At 43.9% G+C, this 20,824-nt stretch overlaps 1 protein-coding gene across 1 annotated transcript in view; it reads right to left on the bottom strand.

Annotated features, from left to right (window-relative positions):
* The window catches only part of LOC130173663 (GDNF family receptor alpha-4-like), a 57,221-nt gene that overhangs the window by 16,500 nt on the left and 19,897 nt on the right, over positions 1–20,824 (bottom strand). The window contains exons 2-5 of the mRNA XM_056383101.1: positions 13,184–13,480; positions 6,918–6,989; positions 4,805–5,159; positions 1,076–1,185 (exon numbers count right to left, since the gene is read on the bottom strand). Of these exons, the coding sequence (XP_056239076.1) occupies positions 1,076–1,185; positions 4,805–5,159; positions 6,918–6,989; positions 13,184–13,480 (834 nt within the window). The remainder of the gene's footprint in view (positions 1–1,075; positions 1,186–4,804; positions 5,160–6,917; positions 6,990–13,183; positions 13,481–20,824) is intronic.

Genomic DNA, 20,824 nt, shown 5'->3' with positions numbered 1-20,824 from the left:
AGACTCTACACTCTATACTGATCTGCTGTCAGCTGTCACACTTCCTGTCTCTCTACCTGCTCACACACTTCCTGTCTCTCTACCTGCTCACACCATCCCTGTCTCTCTACCTGCTCACACACTTCCTGTCTCTCTACCTGCTCACACACTTCCTGTCTCTCTACCTGCTCACAAACTTCCTGTCACAGCAGACACTGTGCTCTGCTCTCCGACTGGAGACAGGTCATAAAGGTCATTCTAACCTGTGTTGTTCTTCTTTGGGGCTTTAAAACTGTCCATGCTCTGAAATCTTGTGCATCAGTTACTGTTCTTTTTTCTTTGTGCTTAGTTGTTCTGTATTAAAAGGGATAGTTGGGGTTATTTGACGTGGGGTTGTGTGAGGTATTTATGTAGAGCCAGTGTGTTACCTGCAGTAGATTCAGATCAGAGCGCTGCCAGTTAGGAGAGGCAGCAAGAAACACTAGCAGAGTGATGTGCTGCTGTGGGCGGGGCAACAGAAAAAGTGTCAAAACAACACTTTTCTTTGGTACTACATTTTTCTCAACCACTGAACTACCGTATTCCAACGCACAAGCGCACCTAGAGCGCACACTGTATTATGTCGCAACTACATGTCAGCTAAGTGAATCAGAAAGAGCTAAACGTCACTTTATTTTTATTTTCTATCATACATGAAGCATTGAAACAGATGTTGGATTGTTTCGGTGGGTGTTGATAAAAGTGTCTAAATCAGGTTTTTTCTGTTGCCCCGCCCACAGCAGCACATCACTAGTGTTTCTTGCTGCCTCTCCTAACTGGCAGCGCTCTGATCTGAATCTACTGCAGGTAACACACTGGCTCTGCATAAATACCTCACACAACCCCACGTCAAATAACCCCAACTATCCCTTGAAGAAACACCATAAATAAGCTTAATGTTTTACACTTCTCTGATTTTGTTTTGATCCACAGTTCAACATTCTGGAGACTAACTCAGATGTTCTCTCCTGGAGTTAATGTCTGCAGATAAAATGCAGTCTTCTATTTTCAATAACCCCCCACCCCCCACCCCACCCTTTGTTGTTGCGTCTCGTACCAATGAGTCCAGCGTAGGCTCGGAGGCAGAGTCCTGCTGAGTCTTTCAGACAGCCACTGGCTGTCAGAGGAGAGGGCTGGCAGTTATTAAGGAAGTCAGCCAGTCTGGACCTGGCAGCGACACAGAAAACAACATCAAACAGTGGAAATGAGGATGTGTGTGTTTCATGTAAATTTAGGTTCAGTGGATGTAGAGTGTTTTTAGTGTAGTACAAGTGTTGACACATTTTCTATGTCTTTTCATCAGTTTTTTCTTCTTCATACTCTGGACCCTCTGCTCCGTCAAACTTGTCTTACAGGATGGAGGATGTGTTTATATGTCTGAGGGCCATCACCCCCTGCTTTGTTTCTACTACTTTATGATAAATATGAATTTATATGAAGTGTCTCTATTTCTCTCATACATGAAACATTAAAGGATGGAAATTGAACCATTGTAACACAGATTAATAATAATAATAATAATCCTGGTCACACCAGCATTTAACATGGTGAAACCTTTCTATTGTTCACTGTATGATGCGCTGACAACAAGTTCGCGTAGCTTGTAGTTTTTTGCAATATATTCATATATATTAGTATATTTTTTTGTCGAATGATGTTTTTTATTCTACATCATTGTTTCGTCTGACGATGGAGAAAATAATGTACATAAAGGAGGAACTCCTGGCTTTAAAGTTTACCAGATATGGAGTTGAACATCACATACCAGCTGAGATGAAGAAGCCGTTCCGTGGATGCAGAGCCGGGGCTAAACTAAAGGCTAGAAGATGGAGATATAAATCTTTTCCACCATCAATCCTCATGGGAAATGTCAACTCCCTGGCTAACAAGTGTGATGAACTGGAGGCACTTGTGACAAACCAGTGAGCATATCGTGAGTGTAGTCTCATGTGTTTCACGGAGACCTGGTTAAGCAACAACACTCCCGACCGCTGCGTGGATTTACGTGGCTTCACTATAGTTCGAGCAGACAGAGCAAGTGGGAAGAATAAAGGTGGAGGACTGGTTCTGCTTGTGAACAATAGAAGGTGCAACCCCGGTCACATCACAGTGAAGGAGAAGATCTACTGTCGGGATATTGAACTCTTGGCAGTTGGTCTTAGACTGAACTATGTACCGAGGCAGTTCTAACACATCGTCACCATGGTCAAGACTGTTGCCAGAGTACAGACCGAGCATCCTGATGCATTCATTGCAATATCGGGGGATTTTAACCATGTCACTCTCACCTCTAACCTGACTGGCTTCACTCAGTATGTTGACTGTCCCACAAGGGAAAATAAGACACTGGTTGTATGCAAACATCAAGGAGGCCTACACTGCTTCAGTTCTACCACCACTTGGCAGATCAGATCATAATCTGGTTTTGCTTCAGCCTTCCTACAAGCCCTGTGTACTGAGGCAGGCGGCAACCACCCGCTCATTCAGGAACTGGACCCCAGAGGCCAGTGAGTCTCTAAAAGACTGTTTTGAGTGCACAGATTGGAATGTCCTGTTGGAGTCACAGGAAAATGATAACAGCAAGGACCCTGACCTTGATAGAATGGTTGAATGTACCACGGACTACATTAACTTCTGTATGGAAACTGTAATACCAGCGAGGACTGGACACTGCTGTCCAAACAACAAACCCTGGATCACCAGTAACATCAAGACCCTCCTCAACCAGAAAAAGGAGGCCTTCAGGGATGGAGACAGGGAGAAGCTCAGGTGTGTGCAACATGAGCTGAAGAGGAGATTAAAGCAGGCGAAGGAGGACTACAAAAAGAAAGTAGAGAGGAAGCTGCAGCACAACAACACCAGAGAGGTGTGGAAGGGGATGAGGACCATCACTGGCTATAAAGAGAAGAACAGCCAGGCAACATCAGGTGATGTGGACAAGGCCAATGAGTTCAACCTGTTCTACAACAGGTTTGACACAGCCTCACCTGTTCTCTCTCCCACTGCTTCAGCTGCAGCTTCTCCTACAGCATCTCCTCCACAACCTGACACTGCAGCTGCAACTCCCTCCACTCTGGGGTCAAGTCTCCTGTCCTTTACTGTGGAGGAGGTGAGGGCGGAGCTCAAGAGGCTACGTCCTGGAAAGGCAACAGGTCCGGATGGTGTGTGTCCGAGGCTGTTAAAGGACTGTGTAGCCCAGCTGGCTGAGCCTCTCCAGAGGATCTTTAACTTAAGCCTACAAACAGGGAGGGTCCCGGTCCTGTGGAAAACATCATGTCTACCTAAAAAAGAATGACCGGCTGAGATAAATGACTACAGACCGGTGGCCCTCACATCACACATCATGAAGACCCTGATGCGGCTGCTTCTCCACCTTCTCAGTCCACAGGTTGAACATGCACTTGACCCTCTACACTTCACCTACAAAGAACATATTGGAGGCAGCTGGGGCAGCAGCATGTCAAACATGAACACAAGACTGGACAAGCTGGTCAAAAAGGCTGGGTTTGTGCTGGGAGTCTGGATTCACTCAGGACTGTTGTGGAGAGACACATGCTATGTAAGATGGAGGCCATCTTGGACAATACCAATCATCCTCTCCACAACATTCTGGCAGGACAGAGAAGCAGCTACAGCTGCAGCAAATGTCTCATCTCACTGCGCTGCAGAACAGAGAGGTTCAGGAGATCCTTTGTTCCCACTGCCATCAGGCTATACAACACCTCAGCCAAAGGAAGTGGACTAATCTAATTATTATTGTTTATTTATCAACTGTTATTATTATTAGTATTATTATTATTATTATCATTATTGTTATTATTGTTATTATCATCAACAATGAGCTAATGGACACATGAATTTCCCCTAGGGGATAAATAAAGTATCTATCTATCTATCTATCTATCTATCTATCTATCTATCTATCTATCTATCTATCTATCTATCTATCTATCTATCTATATACATATGTGTGATCTGTAAATCCATTCACACAGACAAACATCATGAGAATTTAAACACAATGAACTAACAAACCATTACCAAAGAAATCGAGCTCTGAGGGAACAACACAGATAATAGTCTCCACTGATGAGTCTCACTCTGCAGCAGCTGATGTGAAAACGTGTCTCTTCAATAAACTGAACTATTAACATTTCACCTGTTAATAGTGCCATTATCTAATATTTTGTTTTATAGCTCAGTTCAGCTGAACTTTGATCTTCAACACTCAGGTTATTGGGACTCTGTCTTTAATGGAGGCAGAGATGATGACGACTACAATAACTTCGCTGTAGAGAAGTTAAACTGTGTATTTAATGACTTATGTAACTGCTCTGTAATGTCTTGAGTAAAAACTCTCCAGCCTGGCAGAAGATATCAGAGATACCAGGTTAGAAAATTAACTTGAATATTTACATTCTCTGTGTCACAGAGACCTGATGAATCTGTGATGTAACAACACCTGAGTCTTGCTCACCTGTGCTGATGTTTACCTGAGGTTAAAGTCATTCAATACCAAACATCTGGATCTGTTTGTCCATATGATGGGAGATCAATGATGTGTTAATGACTCGGACTATCAGCGGCTCTGGGAGTGATCAATATAATGTGTTGCACCAACAGACTGTCCTCATGTTGTTATAGCTGATCAGAGGTCAGCTGCAGGGTAACACTATAATTTTTGTATTCACACACATTAACACAGACACACACTGTACTAATGAATACAGAATCAATTTAAAGGTTATCATTAACAGACCGTATCAGCCTCAGACATGTGACCAACCTGCAGAGGTCGTCACGGCGACAGAAACTTTGTTGGTGGAGGCAGTTGGGTTGGAGTCCCTCCATGTCCTGGTAGGAGCAGGAGGGTACGATGGTCTTCCTCCTCCTCTCTCCACACAGGGCGTTGGTGCAGGGGCAGAACAGCACACCCAGGCTGTACTCCTCAGGGACCCGCTCCAGGAAGCGCCGCAGGGCCCGGTGGCACTTGTGCTGGTTGCACCGGTTGGACCCGGGAACCCGCTTGGTGCAGGCCAGGACATACTCCGATCGCAGGGAGCCACACTTCTCATACAGGCCACAGTCCTGAGCTGCCTTCAGGCACTGGTTCTCACCATCCAGCTGGGTGTAAGATGATGCTGAGCAGGTGAAAAGGAAGTGAGTTAACAAAACACCATCAGTTATACGTCAGAGCTCCTATTGGTAAGATCTTCACATCAGGTCAGACAGGAGGAAACCTGTGGATGTTTACTCATCATGTGTGTCATGGTTTGCTATGGCAGACAACTTTTGTTAGTGTTGTTTGGACTTTTCTCACTTCCTGTTTTATTTTGTAATTAGGTTCCTTGTGTGTCTCAGTGTTTTGCTTCCTGTCTTGGTCCTGTTTCTGTGCGGTGATTGTCTGCCCCGCCCTAATATGTTTCACCTGTGTGGAATCACCCTTGCCTCCTTTGTCTATATAGTCTTTGTGCTCCCCTTTGTCATTGTCGGTTCGTCTGTTGTCTTTCTGTTTATCTCTGGGTTTGTCTTCGTCTGGTCGCGTTATCTGTTCCTCCATGGTTCAAGCTGTTCAAGTCTGGTTTGCCTTGGTTCTATTCTTGTTACCTGTTCATGTTACCTGTTGTTCTCTGTTTTATTAAACCTCTGTGCACCGTCTCCCAAGTGTTGGCTGCATTTGGGTCCACCCTTCCCCCTCAAACCCCTACAAACCCTGACAGTCCTGACAATGTGTATCTGAAGAGTGACTATGATGATGGACCTGAATCTGTTTCCATTGTTCACTCTCACTTCAATGATGACCATTATCCCTCTTATCCTTCTTTATCTTCCCATGAAATAAAATACGCTGAACCAAAAAGTTAAAGGTGAATATCTCACCAGCTTCAACGGTAAAGGAAACTAAACACACTAGGGCACTATCAAGTCATTTTGCCATACCCACAGGCAAGACCCATAAAACATGTAAATGTTCACCGGCCTGACACGTGTTTGATAAGTTTTTGAACATGCTAAGGCTCAAAAGGTTATTTCTTTTAGAAAAGAAGAAGAATCTGGCCTCACACCGGTCAGTGTTCAGGCACTAATAAAGGACAATAAACTAAAGAATTGGACTAAAAAGAGTCAGGGTAGATTCACCATTAGAACACTGTGTCACACTTGAGCCTCAGTAACTGTTGTTTAAATTTACATGGGTTTTAGTTCTGGGTCTGGGTTCCGTGACATCAGACCAAACATTACTGGGATCTGGTCAGCAGTTGTCAATATTAGCTCTGAAACAAAGTGTTGGACCAACTGAGAGACTGACAACCCATTTCATTGGCCCCACTGTCAGGGGCACAAAAACTTGCTCAGAGGTCCACAGTGCTACAGTATCCAGGGATCGAATAAAGCCCAGACCACATAGCACTGTCCTGTCTCCTCCTGGCCCACCAACACAGAAAACAGGCTAAATTCTAAAAATATGAAGTGTTTGAAAAAATTCTGAGACAAAATGATGTTGAAGCAGATGTCTACTCCAGCCCCCAGCACCTGAGTGTAACTGCAGGTCCTGAGACATGCAGAAAGAGCAACATCCTCTCTGTCAGCTGGTCACTAGTTATTATAAGTGTATTGATTGATACATTGATTATCACGTCTAAGGTTTAGTGATTTTGTCTTGATTGATTCGTTTTTTCCTGGTGTGTATTTGTATGACTGGTAAGACAGAGCTATATAGAATCTGCCATTAAACACTCCATGTGTGACAGTGATGGACACTGACTCAAATTACAGAATCATAACAAAGACTGCATGACTGACTGTGTGTGTGTGTGTGTGTGTGTGTGTGTGTGTGTGTGTGTGTGTGTGTGTGTGTCACAGTGTGTGTGTCACAGTGTGTGTGTCACAGTGTGTTTTACCGGCCACTAAGGACGCCATGCGAGTATCCATTAGAGTGTCATCATAAGGAGATATTTCCAGCTCATCCTCTCCTGGGGAAAAAAAACAAACAGACACACCTGAGTTATCATTTACACTGTGACCCACAGTCTCTGTGGAGGAACACATCTGAGACACTGAGCTGAAGACAACAACTGGAAACTGAAATGCACTGTGTGACCTCCACCAAACACACTGTCAGGAGTGATCATTTCCACGTACACAGGAAAACAGCTAAAACTCCTTTAAACCTAAAAGAATGGGACCAAGGATTGAACCCTGTGGCACACCATAGATCTTACCTGAGGAAACAAAAACTGAAGAAGTCTGGACCTGTTCTGGAGAGCCTGAGATACAAACCTCTAAATGAAGAGATTATGATTGATTGGACTGAACACAGCGACATAAAAACTATCTGATATGATTTATAACTTGACTTTCTGCACTATTTCTGAGACAGGAGCAAGGATGAAATGTTTTGAACCAACAACTGGAGCTAAAACATATGACAGACTCAGTTAAAGCAGGTGCTCGAACATTCAGTTCAGTTTATTCATGTACATCAAGAGTCTTTTGCCTAAATGAAATCTAAAATTTTGTGTTTCATAAAAGAGTGTCAGCCACATTCAAACAGGCCGTAAATCTGACCTGATGAACTCAAAGTTATCTTGTCTCTGAAAAACATGTTCAGGATCAGTGAATAGGAAACACTCAGCTGTTGAAAATGAATTGAACATCAGTAAACTGCAACATCTTCCTTTAAGATGAGAAGGTGATCTGGTCATCGCACAAAGAGTTAACATTCAGAAGGTTTCAGAAAGTAAAGTAATCACAGGCAGTGATACAGAACATACATCAACAGCTACAGTACAGGGGTCAAGGTAACTGAGTGTCTTCTGTCATTGACTGAATTCTTTAATGTGAAGGACGTCTGTCATGATAACATAAGTCCGTTGTTAGTCCAACAATGGAGAAGTTTACAAAAGAAATTCAAAATTACAATATCAAATATTGAAAATTTACAAATTAAAAATATATATAATAGATAATAGATATCATAGATAGTTATAGATAATAATAGATTAGTAATACAGTGTAGCAATATAGTATATACAAATAGATATTCAAATACGTCAAAAAAATAGCAGCAGATAAGGAATACTGCACAGATGGTGTGTGCTAATTATTGCACATGGTGAGTTTGTCAGTTTTTGGTGGGTGTGGTCTTACAGCAGCAGGAGGGAAAGAACTGGTGGTGCTTGACTACAGTGTGGCAGCAAAGCAGGTGAGAAGTCGTCTGTGTGAGGCAAAGAAGCAAAACCTAATGAAAGTCTCCTAATGTGAAGTAAAACCGGGGCTAAGTTCATGTGGACCAGGAGGAAGGTCTGACTTCATGTTGTGAGTTGTTTTTTAAATGAAATGTTACTAAATAGTCAATCATTATCATTAAAGATGAGAATTAAACTCTGGTGGATGATGATGTTATGTTGGCGACCCTGTCAGTCAAAATGACGGACAGTCAACCTGAGGTGGAGTGTGTTCACATCAGCTGAACACACATTAGTGATAATACATCAAACACAGTGAGAGCAGCTCCCTGCTCTGTGTGACAGTCAGTGATTGTGTCATATATTCATTAAGTCTGTGGTTCATTGTCTGACAGTCACTGAACTCAACTGACGATTACTTCAAAAAACCTAATTAGGAGAACAAAGACCCCCCCCCATGCATCCCCAGTGCAGAGGGTCCCTGAAGTATCTCCATGTTCTGAATCCGTCTTCCTTTTACTTTAGATGGAGACAGTCTCCACAGAGCAGCAGTGTCCTTTGTAGCTTTGCTGTATCCTGCTCAGACAGGACTGTAGATCCAGCTACAGTCTACAGCCAGGCTAACAGTTGTGTAGGTGTAAAGGTTACCGTGTACACCATCTCAGTTTAGCATGTAAGCATGCTAACATTTGCTCATTAGCACCAAACACAAAGTAGAATAGGAATTAGGTTATAAACCAAAATATTTTAAAAAATATAACTTTATATTAATATTTATTGGTAAAAGTTACTCAAAACCAAAACTGTCAGCTTCATGGTGCTAAATGAAAAGTTCAGGGGTTTATCCTCTGGAGTCCATGAATATCTGAACCATGGTTACTCCATCTGATACGCTGGAACAAAGCACTTTGGGTAAAATGAAGCAACATTGTGCTGAAGCTGGTGGAGATAAGACGGCCGTGTTTCTGTCCTCTGTCAAATGATGAGACACTAGTCCAGAGACACTCTACCTGCTCAGGTGGGCTAGGGAATTAATCTAATGATTCAAATGCTGTATTACTGTAAATAACCCACATCACTCTGCCACTGAAGTCTCATCAGTGTGGACAGAATTAAGACCAGTGTGAGACTGACAGGAGGGTAAACACACAGTCACCATGCTTTCATGTAATTGCAGCTTTTGTCCTGTTGTGAAACCCGTTAGCAGAGCTTTGATTGACGAGTGGACCAGTCGTTTGTTCCTGCAAATTATTTAAACACACTCCAAAGTACAAACTCAATCAAGAATGTAATGGCATGTAAAGTGTTTATGTATGTAAATCCTATTCCAGGCTATATATTTATGGTAATGACACGCTAGAGCAGCCTAGCAGTGTTAGGAACTGAAGAGTGTGTAATTACACTAATGCTCCACTGACTAATAGGCCACAGGGGAGAGGCAGTCTGCTGGCTACTGTTAGCTCACATCACACCAGCTCTTTGTGTGTGTGTGAGTGTGTGTGTGTGTGTGTGTGTGTGTGTGTGTGTGTGTGTGTTGTGTGTGTGTGTGTGCGTGTGTGCGCGTGTGTCTGTGTGCGTGTGTGCGTGTGCGTGCGTGTGTCTGTGTGCGTGTGTCTGTGTGCGTGTGTGCATGTGCGTGTGTGTGTGCATGTGCGTGTGCGTGCGTGTGTGTGCGAGCGTGTGTGTGTGTGCGTGTGTGCGTGCTTGCGTGTGTGTGTGCGCGCGCGTGTGTGTGTGCGTGTGTGTGTGTGTGTGTGTGTGTGTGTGTGCGTGTGTGTGTGTGTGCGTGTGTGTGTGTGTGTGTGTGTCCACGGTGGGTCTTTGTGACTGTTTGGGATTATTACACATTTATAGTTAATATTAGGATTATGAATTTACAGTAGTTATTAGAAGGTTGTTCTGTGTATTTTGAGTGTGTGTGGTGTAGACGTATACGTCTGTGTGTATTCATATGGAGATATAGGCTGCTTGCTTCTCAACCATGTGTTCATAGACAATCGTCTGCATTAAGAAAATAATCATTTACTTATCTGCTGAAGTCCTGTGGTTGTTACTGGAGGACACCTAGAGGACACACCACTCAAACTGTGTACAACTACCAGCTTTGCATGATGTAAACTTTACATCATGCAAAGCCAAACCCTAATAGAACAGGAACCTCCTTGAGTGTCTCCATGTTTATTGTAAAAAATATGAAGACACTTGAGGAGGTTCCTGTTCTGTTCATTCTGACAACAACAACAGCGCCTGTGTGGCGGCTGCAGAATGTCTTGGTTTTCATTTGGTGCCCAAGTTAACTGGTCAGATCGGACCAGGTTGATTATCAGCCTGTCGATTATCAGCCTGATCGATTATCAGCCTGTTGATTATCAGCCTGATCGATTATCAGCCTGTCGATTATCAGCCTGTCGATTATCATTCTGATTGATTATCAGCCTGATCGATTATCAGCCTGGTTGATTGGTTTCTTCTATAGCAGCTATAGCAGCCCCAGTGTGTGCTGTCAGAGTTGACTGACTGATGTGACACAAAGTGTAAAGACCCTCATGAGTTTTAAAGGACGAGGCTGGAAGTTTTATATTTTCAAACAAATAATCACTGTCTCTACTGACAGGGACTGTGTGTCTGACTCCTCTGAGTCCACTTTTGTCCAGAAACTATTCAAACACATCAGTGAGTCTGTCTGTTGACTGGGTCACATGATCCTTCATCACCATGAACACACTGTAACTCTCTTAGCTGCTCCTGATATCCTTGACTTCTTCTGCAGTAAAAAGAGATTCAATAAACAGTTCCTCCTCTCCGGCTTCTTCTGCCGAACCAGACGAGCATCATGTTGAATCTCAGACACTCTTTGCTTTAACAAACTGTGTCAGCTGGTGTTGGCTTCTGAACCTGCTACCTTCCTCCTCCACCCTCTACCAGAAACTGAACTCTTCAAAGATTTCAGGACATTCAGTGCTGCCATCACTGACTACTGGCACTGTTAATTAAAATTGATCTGGTTGAAGCTTAAGAAACCAAACTTTGATCCAGGGATCCAGGATCTAACAGTGATCTTTGTGAACCCTTTCAACCTCCTTTCAGAACCACTCTACTGAAATTCTGCTTCTTACGATGGATTCAGATCCCACCTCTGTGCTCCTCTTCCTCGATCTGAGTGTGGCTCTGGATACCAGAGAGCTTCATAGATCATCACACTGTAGATCATCTCTGGCTCTCACATGGTTACAGTCTTATAAGACCTATATATATATATATATATATATATATCTTCTCTCTGTAAGAGCTGATGACTGTTCTCAAACCTTGAAATTAGTGACCTGTTTGACTGTGAAGCATAACTTCCTGCTCCTAAAGGTCACTGGCTCAGCCCAACATACTGAAGACACCAGTTTGATCAACAGTAGCTCCCAACACAGAGTGTCACAGCCAGGACTCCCTCTCCTTTGATCAGCACATCAAAGCTTATCACCTCTGTTCATCCACGTAACAAAGTTCAGTCTTTTCTCTTCCATGGCAGATGACACCCTAACTCAGACCTCTGTATCATCCAGACTGTTTTGTTTTCAGGCCATGAGCCGATACTTGAAGACTTCAAATGGTTCAGATACTGCAGCTAGAATCTGAACTAAATCCAGGAAATCTGACATTACACCAGTTTTATCTTCCAGTCATAGGCTTCCTGTCAATGTCAGACTGTAAGGAACTCCTAATGAAATAGAAAAGTCCCCTCCCTCTGGACCAACCTCCCTGTTGACATCAGACTGTCTGATTGGTCCTACTGATGAGATCACTGTGAACTAAAAGCCACTGCATGTCTCTGACCCTCTGTTTGTTTATTCCCTCCAGCACATGAGGGTCCAGGCTGTGAGCTCTTTCCTCCCCCTCTCCTCTCTCTCTCTCTTTCCTCCCCCTCTCCTCTCTTCTCCCTCCCTCTCTCTTTCCTCCCCCGGTCCTCTCTTTCCACTCAGGCTCTCTGGACCATCAGCCATTTGGGGACCTCTCTCCCTCCCCTGGCTGTCGGTGCCTCATTCCAGATGTTTGGGATCTGGGCCTTTGTCCTCAAGGAGTCCGAGCCTGCTCCTGGTCTTTGTCCCTGCCTTGTGTTCATGATGTCCTCATCTCCCTCTCCTTCTATGTGCTGTTTATGATAAGCCTGGGTTCTGCCTGACTCCCTCCTGGACTGACGTCTTCATATATGTCTACAGCCTATCATTTTGTCTTCCTGATGATTCATACAGTAAATTCACATGTTTTTTATTCTGTACACAACATTTGCATATCTGTCCTGCTGCCACAAACACTCAACAGCAACAGATGTGGATTAATCCACTGCTGAAAAAGGTCCTCTACAAAGACACAGTTTCCTTCCCGTTAACAGCAGTTCTACAAAATGAAACTGTATATTTGAGGTGTTTTTAAAGATGTATATCTTCAGGAAGAACTGGTGGACCGTTGGAGAGGACAGAGACGAACACATCATTAGATTTGTTAGACTGACGTCTTTAAGTGAAGCTCTCTAACTTCTGCTGAACTGCTCCTGTGGTTTTTACTGTGTGGACTTTTTACATTTCACACAGTCTATATTTTTTTAAAATTTAGTGCAGCTTTGAAGGCTGTGGTAAGATGTCTACCTGTCCAGCGTGTACCTTACCATTCTCAGTGCATTCTTTGATAGTCTCCAGGCCCACCCACATCACTGTATAGGGATGAGTGGAGATAGAAGATGAATGGATGGATGGAGAATCTTCTGATCTTGACTTGTCAATGTAAAATGAGCCTTAATGAGGATAATCACTTAAACCTAAACTACACTGTGCACATCACTGTTAAGCTGTTTTCAAACTGGGAGTTTGAAGGTGAAGGGTGTTGTCATAATTCAGTTTTTAGAATTGAATACATTGTGATGGAAACCTAGCTGTAGATATGCACCAACACACACCCCCTCCCAACCCAGCACCCCACCCCTGACTGACCTGGGAGCAGGCGGACCCTCCAGTAAATGCGCAGGCACTGCTCCTCCTTGCGAAAGCCGCGCTGACACTTGCAGGCCAGCAGAGCCGGGTGTTTGGCCAGCAGAGCATCCTGTCTCTCCAGGCACTCGGATGCTGCCTGTTCCCCCAGCGGGGACACTGCTGCGTCAGCCGCGCACAGCTCCAAGCCCCGGTACAGCGCCTCGCACCGGGGGTCAGCCGAGCATCCCCGATGAGCTTCAACACAATCAGTGGGGGAGGGAGGGAAGGGGAAGATGGGTGCTGAGGATGGCAACACATCTAGGAGACAAAGAGAAGGAGAGAGACACGTTAGAGGAGTCAGAGGTCAGATCAAAGTCCTGAGAGGACTTAATGAAATGCAAACAGGTGAGTTATATAAACAGAGGAAATTAGCTCTAGAGTCCAAAACAGTTTTGGTACCAGGCTGTAAACATGTTTATTTCTGCTGTAAAGTTGGACATTTTGACATGGGAGTCTGTGGGGACTGACTCACTGTTGGAGCCAGACTCTAGTGGTCACTAGAGGAACTGCAGTTTTGAACACTTCAGTGTTGATGCTTCATGTTTCAGCCTCAGGGGTCATGATTGGTGGTGAGAGAGGCCACCTGCAGCCACGCCTCCAACCACAGCGTCTTGTTACAGGTGGTAAATTCTGACTGACTACAAAAACAACCTGTAACTGAATGATCAGACTCAGTCTTGCTCCTTTTAGAGGCTGTGTCATGGTTGCCATGATGGACGATTCCTGTTTGAGTTTTGTTTTATGTTGCACTTTGAGTTTGCTCATTTCCTGTTTTATTTTGTTGCTACTTTCCTTGTGTCTCTTGATGTTTTTACTTCCTGTCTTTGTCCTGTTTCCCTCCTTGGTGATTGTCTGTCCCGCCTTAATGTGTTTCACCTGTGTTTAACCACCCTTGCCTCCCTTGTGTCTATTTAGTCTCTGTGCTGCCCTTTGTCTGGGTCAGTTCATCTGTTATTGCCCCCTGTGCTTCTGTTTCTGTTCAAGTTCCCTGTGTTTCCTCATCTTTCTGCTTCTGTTCAAGTTCCCCTGAGTTACTTCGGCTTCCTGTTTGCCTACATGGATGTTTGAGTTTTCACTGGTTTTTCCCTTGTTTCATCTGCCTTTGGGTCCAACCTTACCTTAAAACATGACAGGCTGTTTGAAACCAAAGATAACCACGTACAGTTTTACAGCACGAGTCTGTCATGGAGAACTGTGCTGAGTTAAGTGGCAGTATTCATCGTGGAGACACATTGCACTTTCAAGCTATTATATGAGCTATTTGTTGTAGCTATTGCTACTTTTTATAAAGGTGTACTCAGACAGATTTTGAAGCACTGAGGTGAAGATGTACCTGTGCACATTAAAACATTGTGACACCTGAGCAGAACCTTATCCTGAGGTTTTTTATGAATCTACTTGATAAACACAAAGAGATGAGATGAAACAGGAAAGAGACTGGAGGGAAATAAGAGTCAGTTCACATCTGTACAGTCTGGCATCAGAGTGAACAAACATGTTCATGCAAATAACACAAGACAACACACACCTGCTCTGCTCTGTCTGAACTCACCTTCACAAGAGTAACAACAGAGAGGACCCACAGTATTCAGGTGTCTAAACAATAATTAAAGCAAACCAGTTAAAGCTGTAGCTGTAAACCCTCAGTGTTCTGACCATGTTAACTGTTTCAACAGCTCACTTCCTCTGAGTGTTGAAAGTGTTTCAGGTGGTTCTGGATCAGATTAGAGAACAGCAGGAAGCAGCTCCAGAGTCTACTGATCACATTAAACTGAAGTTTAGCGGGATGATGATGATATTGATGATGATGATGATGAGGATGAAGATGAAACATCAGTCTTCACTGTGATTCAGTGTAGACATGAGACAACAGTGGATCCCTTCAACAAACCTCACTGTGTGTGTGAAAAAGGGAGCTTATATATATTATACATGTATATTATATGTACAGAGTGAGTGTGTGTGTGGAGCTGTTAGTGAGAACACATCTTCAGTTTAACCTTCAGAAACCAGAGAACATTTACTGAACTTAACTCTGTGTCACAGACAGTAACATTAATACTTTTACTATTCCTGAGATGGAGATGATGATGATGGTGATGATGATGATGAGCAGGAAGTGACTGGATGTAAATCCAAATGATGATTTCAGAAGAACATCCAACTCACACAAAGACGCTCTGACACAGAGACCAGTTCTCTTCAAGTCCTCCAACACTCGTGGAGCAGGTTTTGTTTCACTTCAGTGAGAGTGACGTTCTGATGACCTGGACTGTGTTGTGATGTATGATCTTAGAGCGTTGCATGATTGTGTTTGGGTTGAGACATTGTTTACGTCACTGAGCACAGTAACAGGACCTGTGAACGAGCTGTTGTCAGATTAGAAACCAGTATCTTGATATGTGGTGGTGAAGCACGTAAACTGTGTTGATTGTTTTTATAAATATTCTTCTCAGTGAGAATCAGCTGGTGTAACACAGGGCAAACCCTCAGGAACAACAACTGTGGTCATCTGGTCCAGATCAGGTCAGTGTGAACTTTCCACCAAACTAACCACCTAAACCAAACCAGTCCAGAGTCCAGTCTGAACCGGTCAAAGGTGTGAAACAGGTCAGACAACACTGTGGAGCAGACTTCCTCACTGTGGTCATCAAACACACAGACATGACACAGACACTCCATTTCATCTCTCAGTCCACCTGTCTGCACCTGTCTCTGTCTCCTGTCTCTAGGGATGGGATCGATTCTGCTTATCGATCCGATTCTTTTTCGATTCCCTCATCGATTCCTGTGGATTTTCTGTGTGGAAAAGAGTAGGCCCATACAGGTTTTCAGCGTCAACAACGCAAACTTTATTATGAGTCTCTGAACACTGAACACGATAAATAACCTCTGTGCGGTTGTTCAATCCCTCGAGGAGGGGGTGCTGTCTGCCTCTTGAGGTCTGCCTTGTGTTCATTTACAAAAAGAAGCCGGCTCGTTCGTGACCGACACGTCACTAATACGTCCCTTCACTGCTCTGCTGAGACTGGGACGCACTCGTTGACCGGCGGCGTAGAGCGTCAAACCCATGGCACTCCTGATATTTCCTGCCGTGCTGCGTCGACAAATGTTTCCGCATGTTGCTGGTGTTTCCACCCGTGCTTGAAATCTTAGTGCCACAGACACTGCACGTTGCGCTGTTAGCATCATTTTGTGTGAAATTAAGCCACACTTCCTCGACGACTTCGTTGTCATTTGCGCTGACTGCCTCTCACGAAAGTGTGACATCATTGCTTTGCAAGGCACACGGAACTAAGTGGAAGGAATCGATAAGGGAATCGTTAAGCATAAAGGCAAATGATGTCAATGGATCCAACTGGTTCCAACTGGTTCTCGATACCCATCCCTATCTGTCTCCACCTATCTACTGTCTGTCTACTGTCTCCACCTGTCTCCTGTCTCGCAGCAGACCACTCTGTCTTTATGACAGTGTGTGGACAGGTGGACGTCCCTCCATAGGACCTGCTTGCATGTGCAGCAGCAGACAGGAGGAGAGGCTCCCTGGTAAAATCCAATAGCTGATGTGCACAGAGGAAGAACAGAGGAGTTGAGTGAGGACAGCAGAAATGTCACACAGGGAGGAGAAATAAGGGAACGGAAAGATAGATGGAAAAAGGGCGAGGTGGGAGAGAGCGAGCGAGCGAGAGAGATAGAGGCAGAGACAGAGAGCGAGCGCTCCAATGTGAACCTTGATGGGTTGGACACGCGCACAGTATGAGGCACAATCAGAATGCAGCACCGAAAATGATGTTCTTAGAACCACACAAAGAGGAGCGCACACACACACACACACACACACACACACACACACATACACGGCTGCCCTGAGAAGGACCCTTTTATGTGTGTGTCCTGCTGGGAGAGAGACTGGGAGGCACAGAACCCATCATTATTACCAGAACACAATACTGCACAACCAGGAGGGAGGGGGTGAGGGGGCAAAGCAATCTGTCTGACACACACACATACACACACACACACCTCCACATACACATCTCAGAGTCAGAATAAAGTGGCTGAGATAGCATAAACAGCTTAACATTCAGCAGCGGATCAGTAGACAGTATGTAAATTGAATACTGAGTGTGCTGATGAAAGACTAAGCACATACATAAAACATTGTTGGTTGAACAAACAGCCTTTGTGGAGCAGCACAGCCCAGGACATGAGAGCAGCGATCAGCCAATCACCTCTCTGACCAGTGGCTGCAGCCTCACACACACACACACACACACACACACACACACACACACACACACTCACCACACACATGCTCACCTCCATCTCTGCTGCTCCAGACACATTTCCACTTTAAACTAGTGTTCACAGTTTCAGACAAACAGCAGAGGTGTTTGATTTCACAATAAAAGTCCAGTGAATTCACTCAGTTACAAAAACCTCAGTGAGCGGTGTGAATGAGAAAACTCCACTGGTGTCACATGACAGCACAGTTCAGGATAACTACTGTCCTCAAAGTAAATAAACTAGAAGTACAGACTGATAACTGATGGCTGTCATATCCCACATGCTGATTCAACTACGCAGAACCATGGTGGACGTTTTTTTTTAACAACTTGTAATATCACACATGCCTCTTCATGTCTAAACCTGTGGCCTACATTACCCACAATGCAACATGATTGCCAACGGTTCACTTGGAGATTTGCTAGTAGGCGCTAACGTATCCTGTATCCTGCAGCAGAGACGAGGAGCAGCAACAGAGGTCTGCTAAACTAATTTCTTCCTGACTCCACCTACAGGCTGACGATGTTCAGGATTCCTGTGTGACGAGACTCAGTTTCACTGGTCATCATGTGACTGGGACGGGACAGGAATCATAATAACAACAGGTAAGTCTTTATATACAGATGTGGAGCTCTAATATGAATAATCACCATTTTTTATTTTGAACATAATGCTGGTTGTTATTCTTTTTTATTCTCTCCTGTCTGCTCTGGTGACCACCTGACCGATGATGCGTGTGGATGGAGGACGTGTGGTTCAGCCACTAAACGTCAGACAGTCTGCTCCCTGCAGAGACAGTAAATCTGACATTAGAACCTTGTTTCACTCTTTTCAAACTTAATAGGTTTTGACCTCAGACCTGTCTGAAGTGATGGAGTGGAGACCAGCGGCTTCTCTCAGTGCTACCCTCAGCTAGTGTCTACTGTCTGCATGTGAGGCGTTTAGGGAACAACGGTAATGGGATTACAGTCTCCCCCCTCTAAACTTCATGGGTCTCTGGATGCACATGGGTCACACCACCCAACACCACAAGTAAATTCTCCACCTGTGGGAAACACTGTAAAAAAGAATGCCATTGTCAACAATGGAGTCAGAGTGAAAGAACCCTGAAAGAACAAAACACTGGATGGGATCGGACAGGAGTGAAAGTCCACTCCCGTGTCACCCTGTACTCCACACCCCCAGATTTTTTCATTTTCAAAAATTACATTTATCATACTTCACACAACTTCCTCTGGATACACCAAAGGCTTTATAGCAGTTTTCATACATTTAGTAGTTTTCATCAGAAGTTTTAATTTTGTCTATTATTTTTAGCCTCAGTCTTAGTCCTGGATCAGAAATCCATGTTAGGGTTAGTTTAGTCAACCTGATCCGTTTTACTTGTACTCAGTTTTCAGTTGAATAAAACTCTTTGTCTTTTTTTAGTCATTACTAGAATAGTTGAAATATACTGAGTTTTAGTCAAGACCAAGAATAAGTCCTTCAGTCACACCTCAACAAATAAGATTCAAATAAGATTATGTCCAACTGGTTTTAGGCTAAATGGAAATGAAAATAAACAACAGAATGACAGGTTGTCTTAAGCAACATTAGCAATCTAATGTGATCTAACTCTTACAGTATGAATATGTAATTGTTACAATGTAAATGTTGTTTTTGAATATCCAGAAAAAAAACAATAGCCCTGCAGTAAATTCTGTTCCTTATAATGTCCAGATCTGTGTTGACCATGTTCATGATGTTATTCTTTAATTTTGTAGGCTATACTATAGTAGCAGACTGTAGTAGACTGTAGTAGACTGTAGTAGGCTGTAGTAGGCTGTAGTAAACTGTAGCAGACTGTAGTAAACTGTAGCAGACTGTAGTAAACTGTAGTAGACTGTAGTAGACTGTAGTAGACTATAGTGGACTGTAGTAGGCTGTGGTGGACTGTAAAAGGCTGTAGTGGACTGTAGTATACTGTGGTAGACTTTAGTAGACTGTACTGGATTGTAATAGTAGACTGTAGTAGACTGTGGTTGACTGTAGTGGACTGTAATAAACTGTAGTGGACTGTGGTAGACAGTAGTAGACTGTAATAGACTGTAGTGGACTGTGGTAAACTGTAGTAGACTGTACTGGACTGTAGTGGTAGACTGTAGTAGACTGTAGTAGACTGTACTGGACTGTAGTTGACTGTAGTGGACTGTAGTAGACTGTAGTGGACTGTGGTAGACAGTAGTAGACTGTAGTAGACTGTACTGGACTGTACTGGATTTGTAGTAATTGACTGTAGTAGACTGTGGTAGACTGTATTAGGCTGTAGTAGACTGTAGTAGTAGACTGTGGTAGACTGTAGTAGACTGTACTGGACTGTAGTAGTAGACTGTAGTGGACTGTAGTGGACTGTAGTGGACTGTAGTGGACTGCAGTAGACTGTAGAAGACTGTATTGGACTGTAGTGGTAGGCTGTAGTAGACTGTAGTAGACTGTTGTGCACTGTAGGAGAATATAGTAGACTGTAGTAGACTGTAGTAGACTGTAGTGGACTGTAGTAGACTGTAGTAGACTGTAGTAGACTGTAGTAGGCTGTAGTGGACTGTAGTAGACTGTAGTAGGCTGTAGTAGACTGTAGTAGACTGTAGTAGGCTGTAGTGGACTGTAGTAGACTGTAGTAGACTGTAGTAGACTGTAGTAGGCTGTAGTGGACTGTAGTAGACTGTAGTAGGCTGTAGTAGACTGTAGTAGACTGTAGTAGACTGTAGTAGGCTGTAGTAGGCTGTAGTGGACTGTAGTGGACTGTAGTAGACTGTAGTGGACTGTAGTAGACTGTAGTAGGCTGTAGTGGACTGTAGTGGACTGTAGTAGACTGTAGTGGACTGTAGTAGACTGTAGTGGACTGTAGTAGACTGGTCTGGACCAAGCGCTGGGTGGAGTACTGAGTCAGGTAAGACCTGATTTTTCTGATGTACAGAGCAAAGAGACACGACCAGGAGACGGACACAACATGGTCAGAGAGGGAGAGCTGGTCATCAAACATGACACCAGGTTTCTCTAGACCCTGAGAGTTCAGTCTTAGAGAGGTGTAGTTGAAGGTGGTGTTCCTTCATCCATGTGGATGTGTCAGAGAGACAGGACTAGATCTGCTCAGAGACAGTGGGGTCGTCTGGTGGGAACGACAAGTTTAGTTGGGTGTCATCTGCATAGCAGTGAAGTTTGTTTTGCTTTAGTTTTGAGAAACAGTTTCCACTTCCACGCTGTATAAGACACTGAAGTCCACCAGTGTGTTGTTGCTTTGGAAATGCACATCCACGAATCTCGTGGTGGAGTTTC

Source organism: Seriola aureovittata, chromosome 8, assembly GCF_021018895.1.
Source record: "Seriola aureovittata isolate HTS-2021-v1 ecotype China chromosome 8, ASM2101889v1, whole genome shotgun sequence".
Lineage (NCBI taxonomy): Eukaryota > Metazoa > Chordata > Actinopteri > Carangiformes > Carangidae > Seriola > Seriola aureovittata.
The sequence above is the reverse complement of the archived record's forward strand: the minus strand, read 5'-3'. Positions and strand labels throughout refer to the sequence as shown.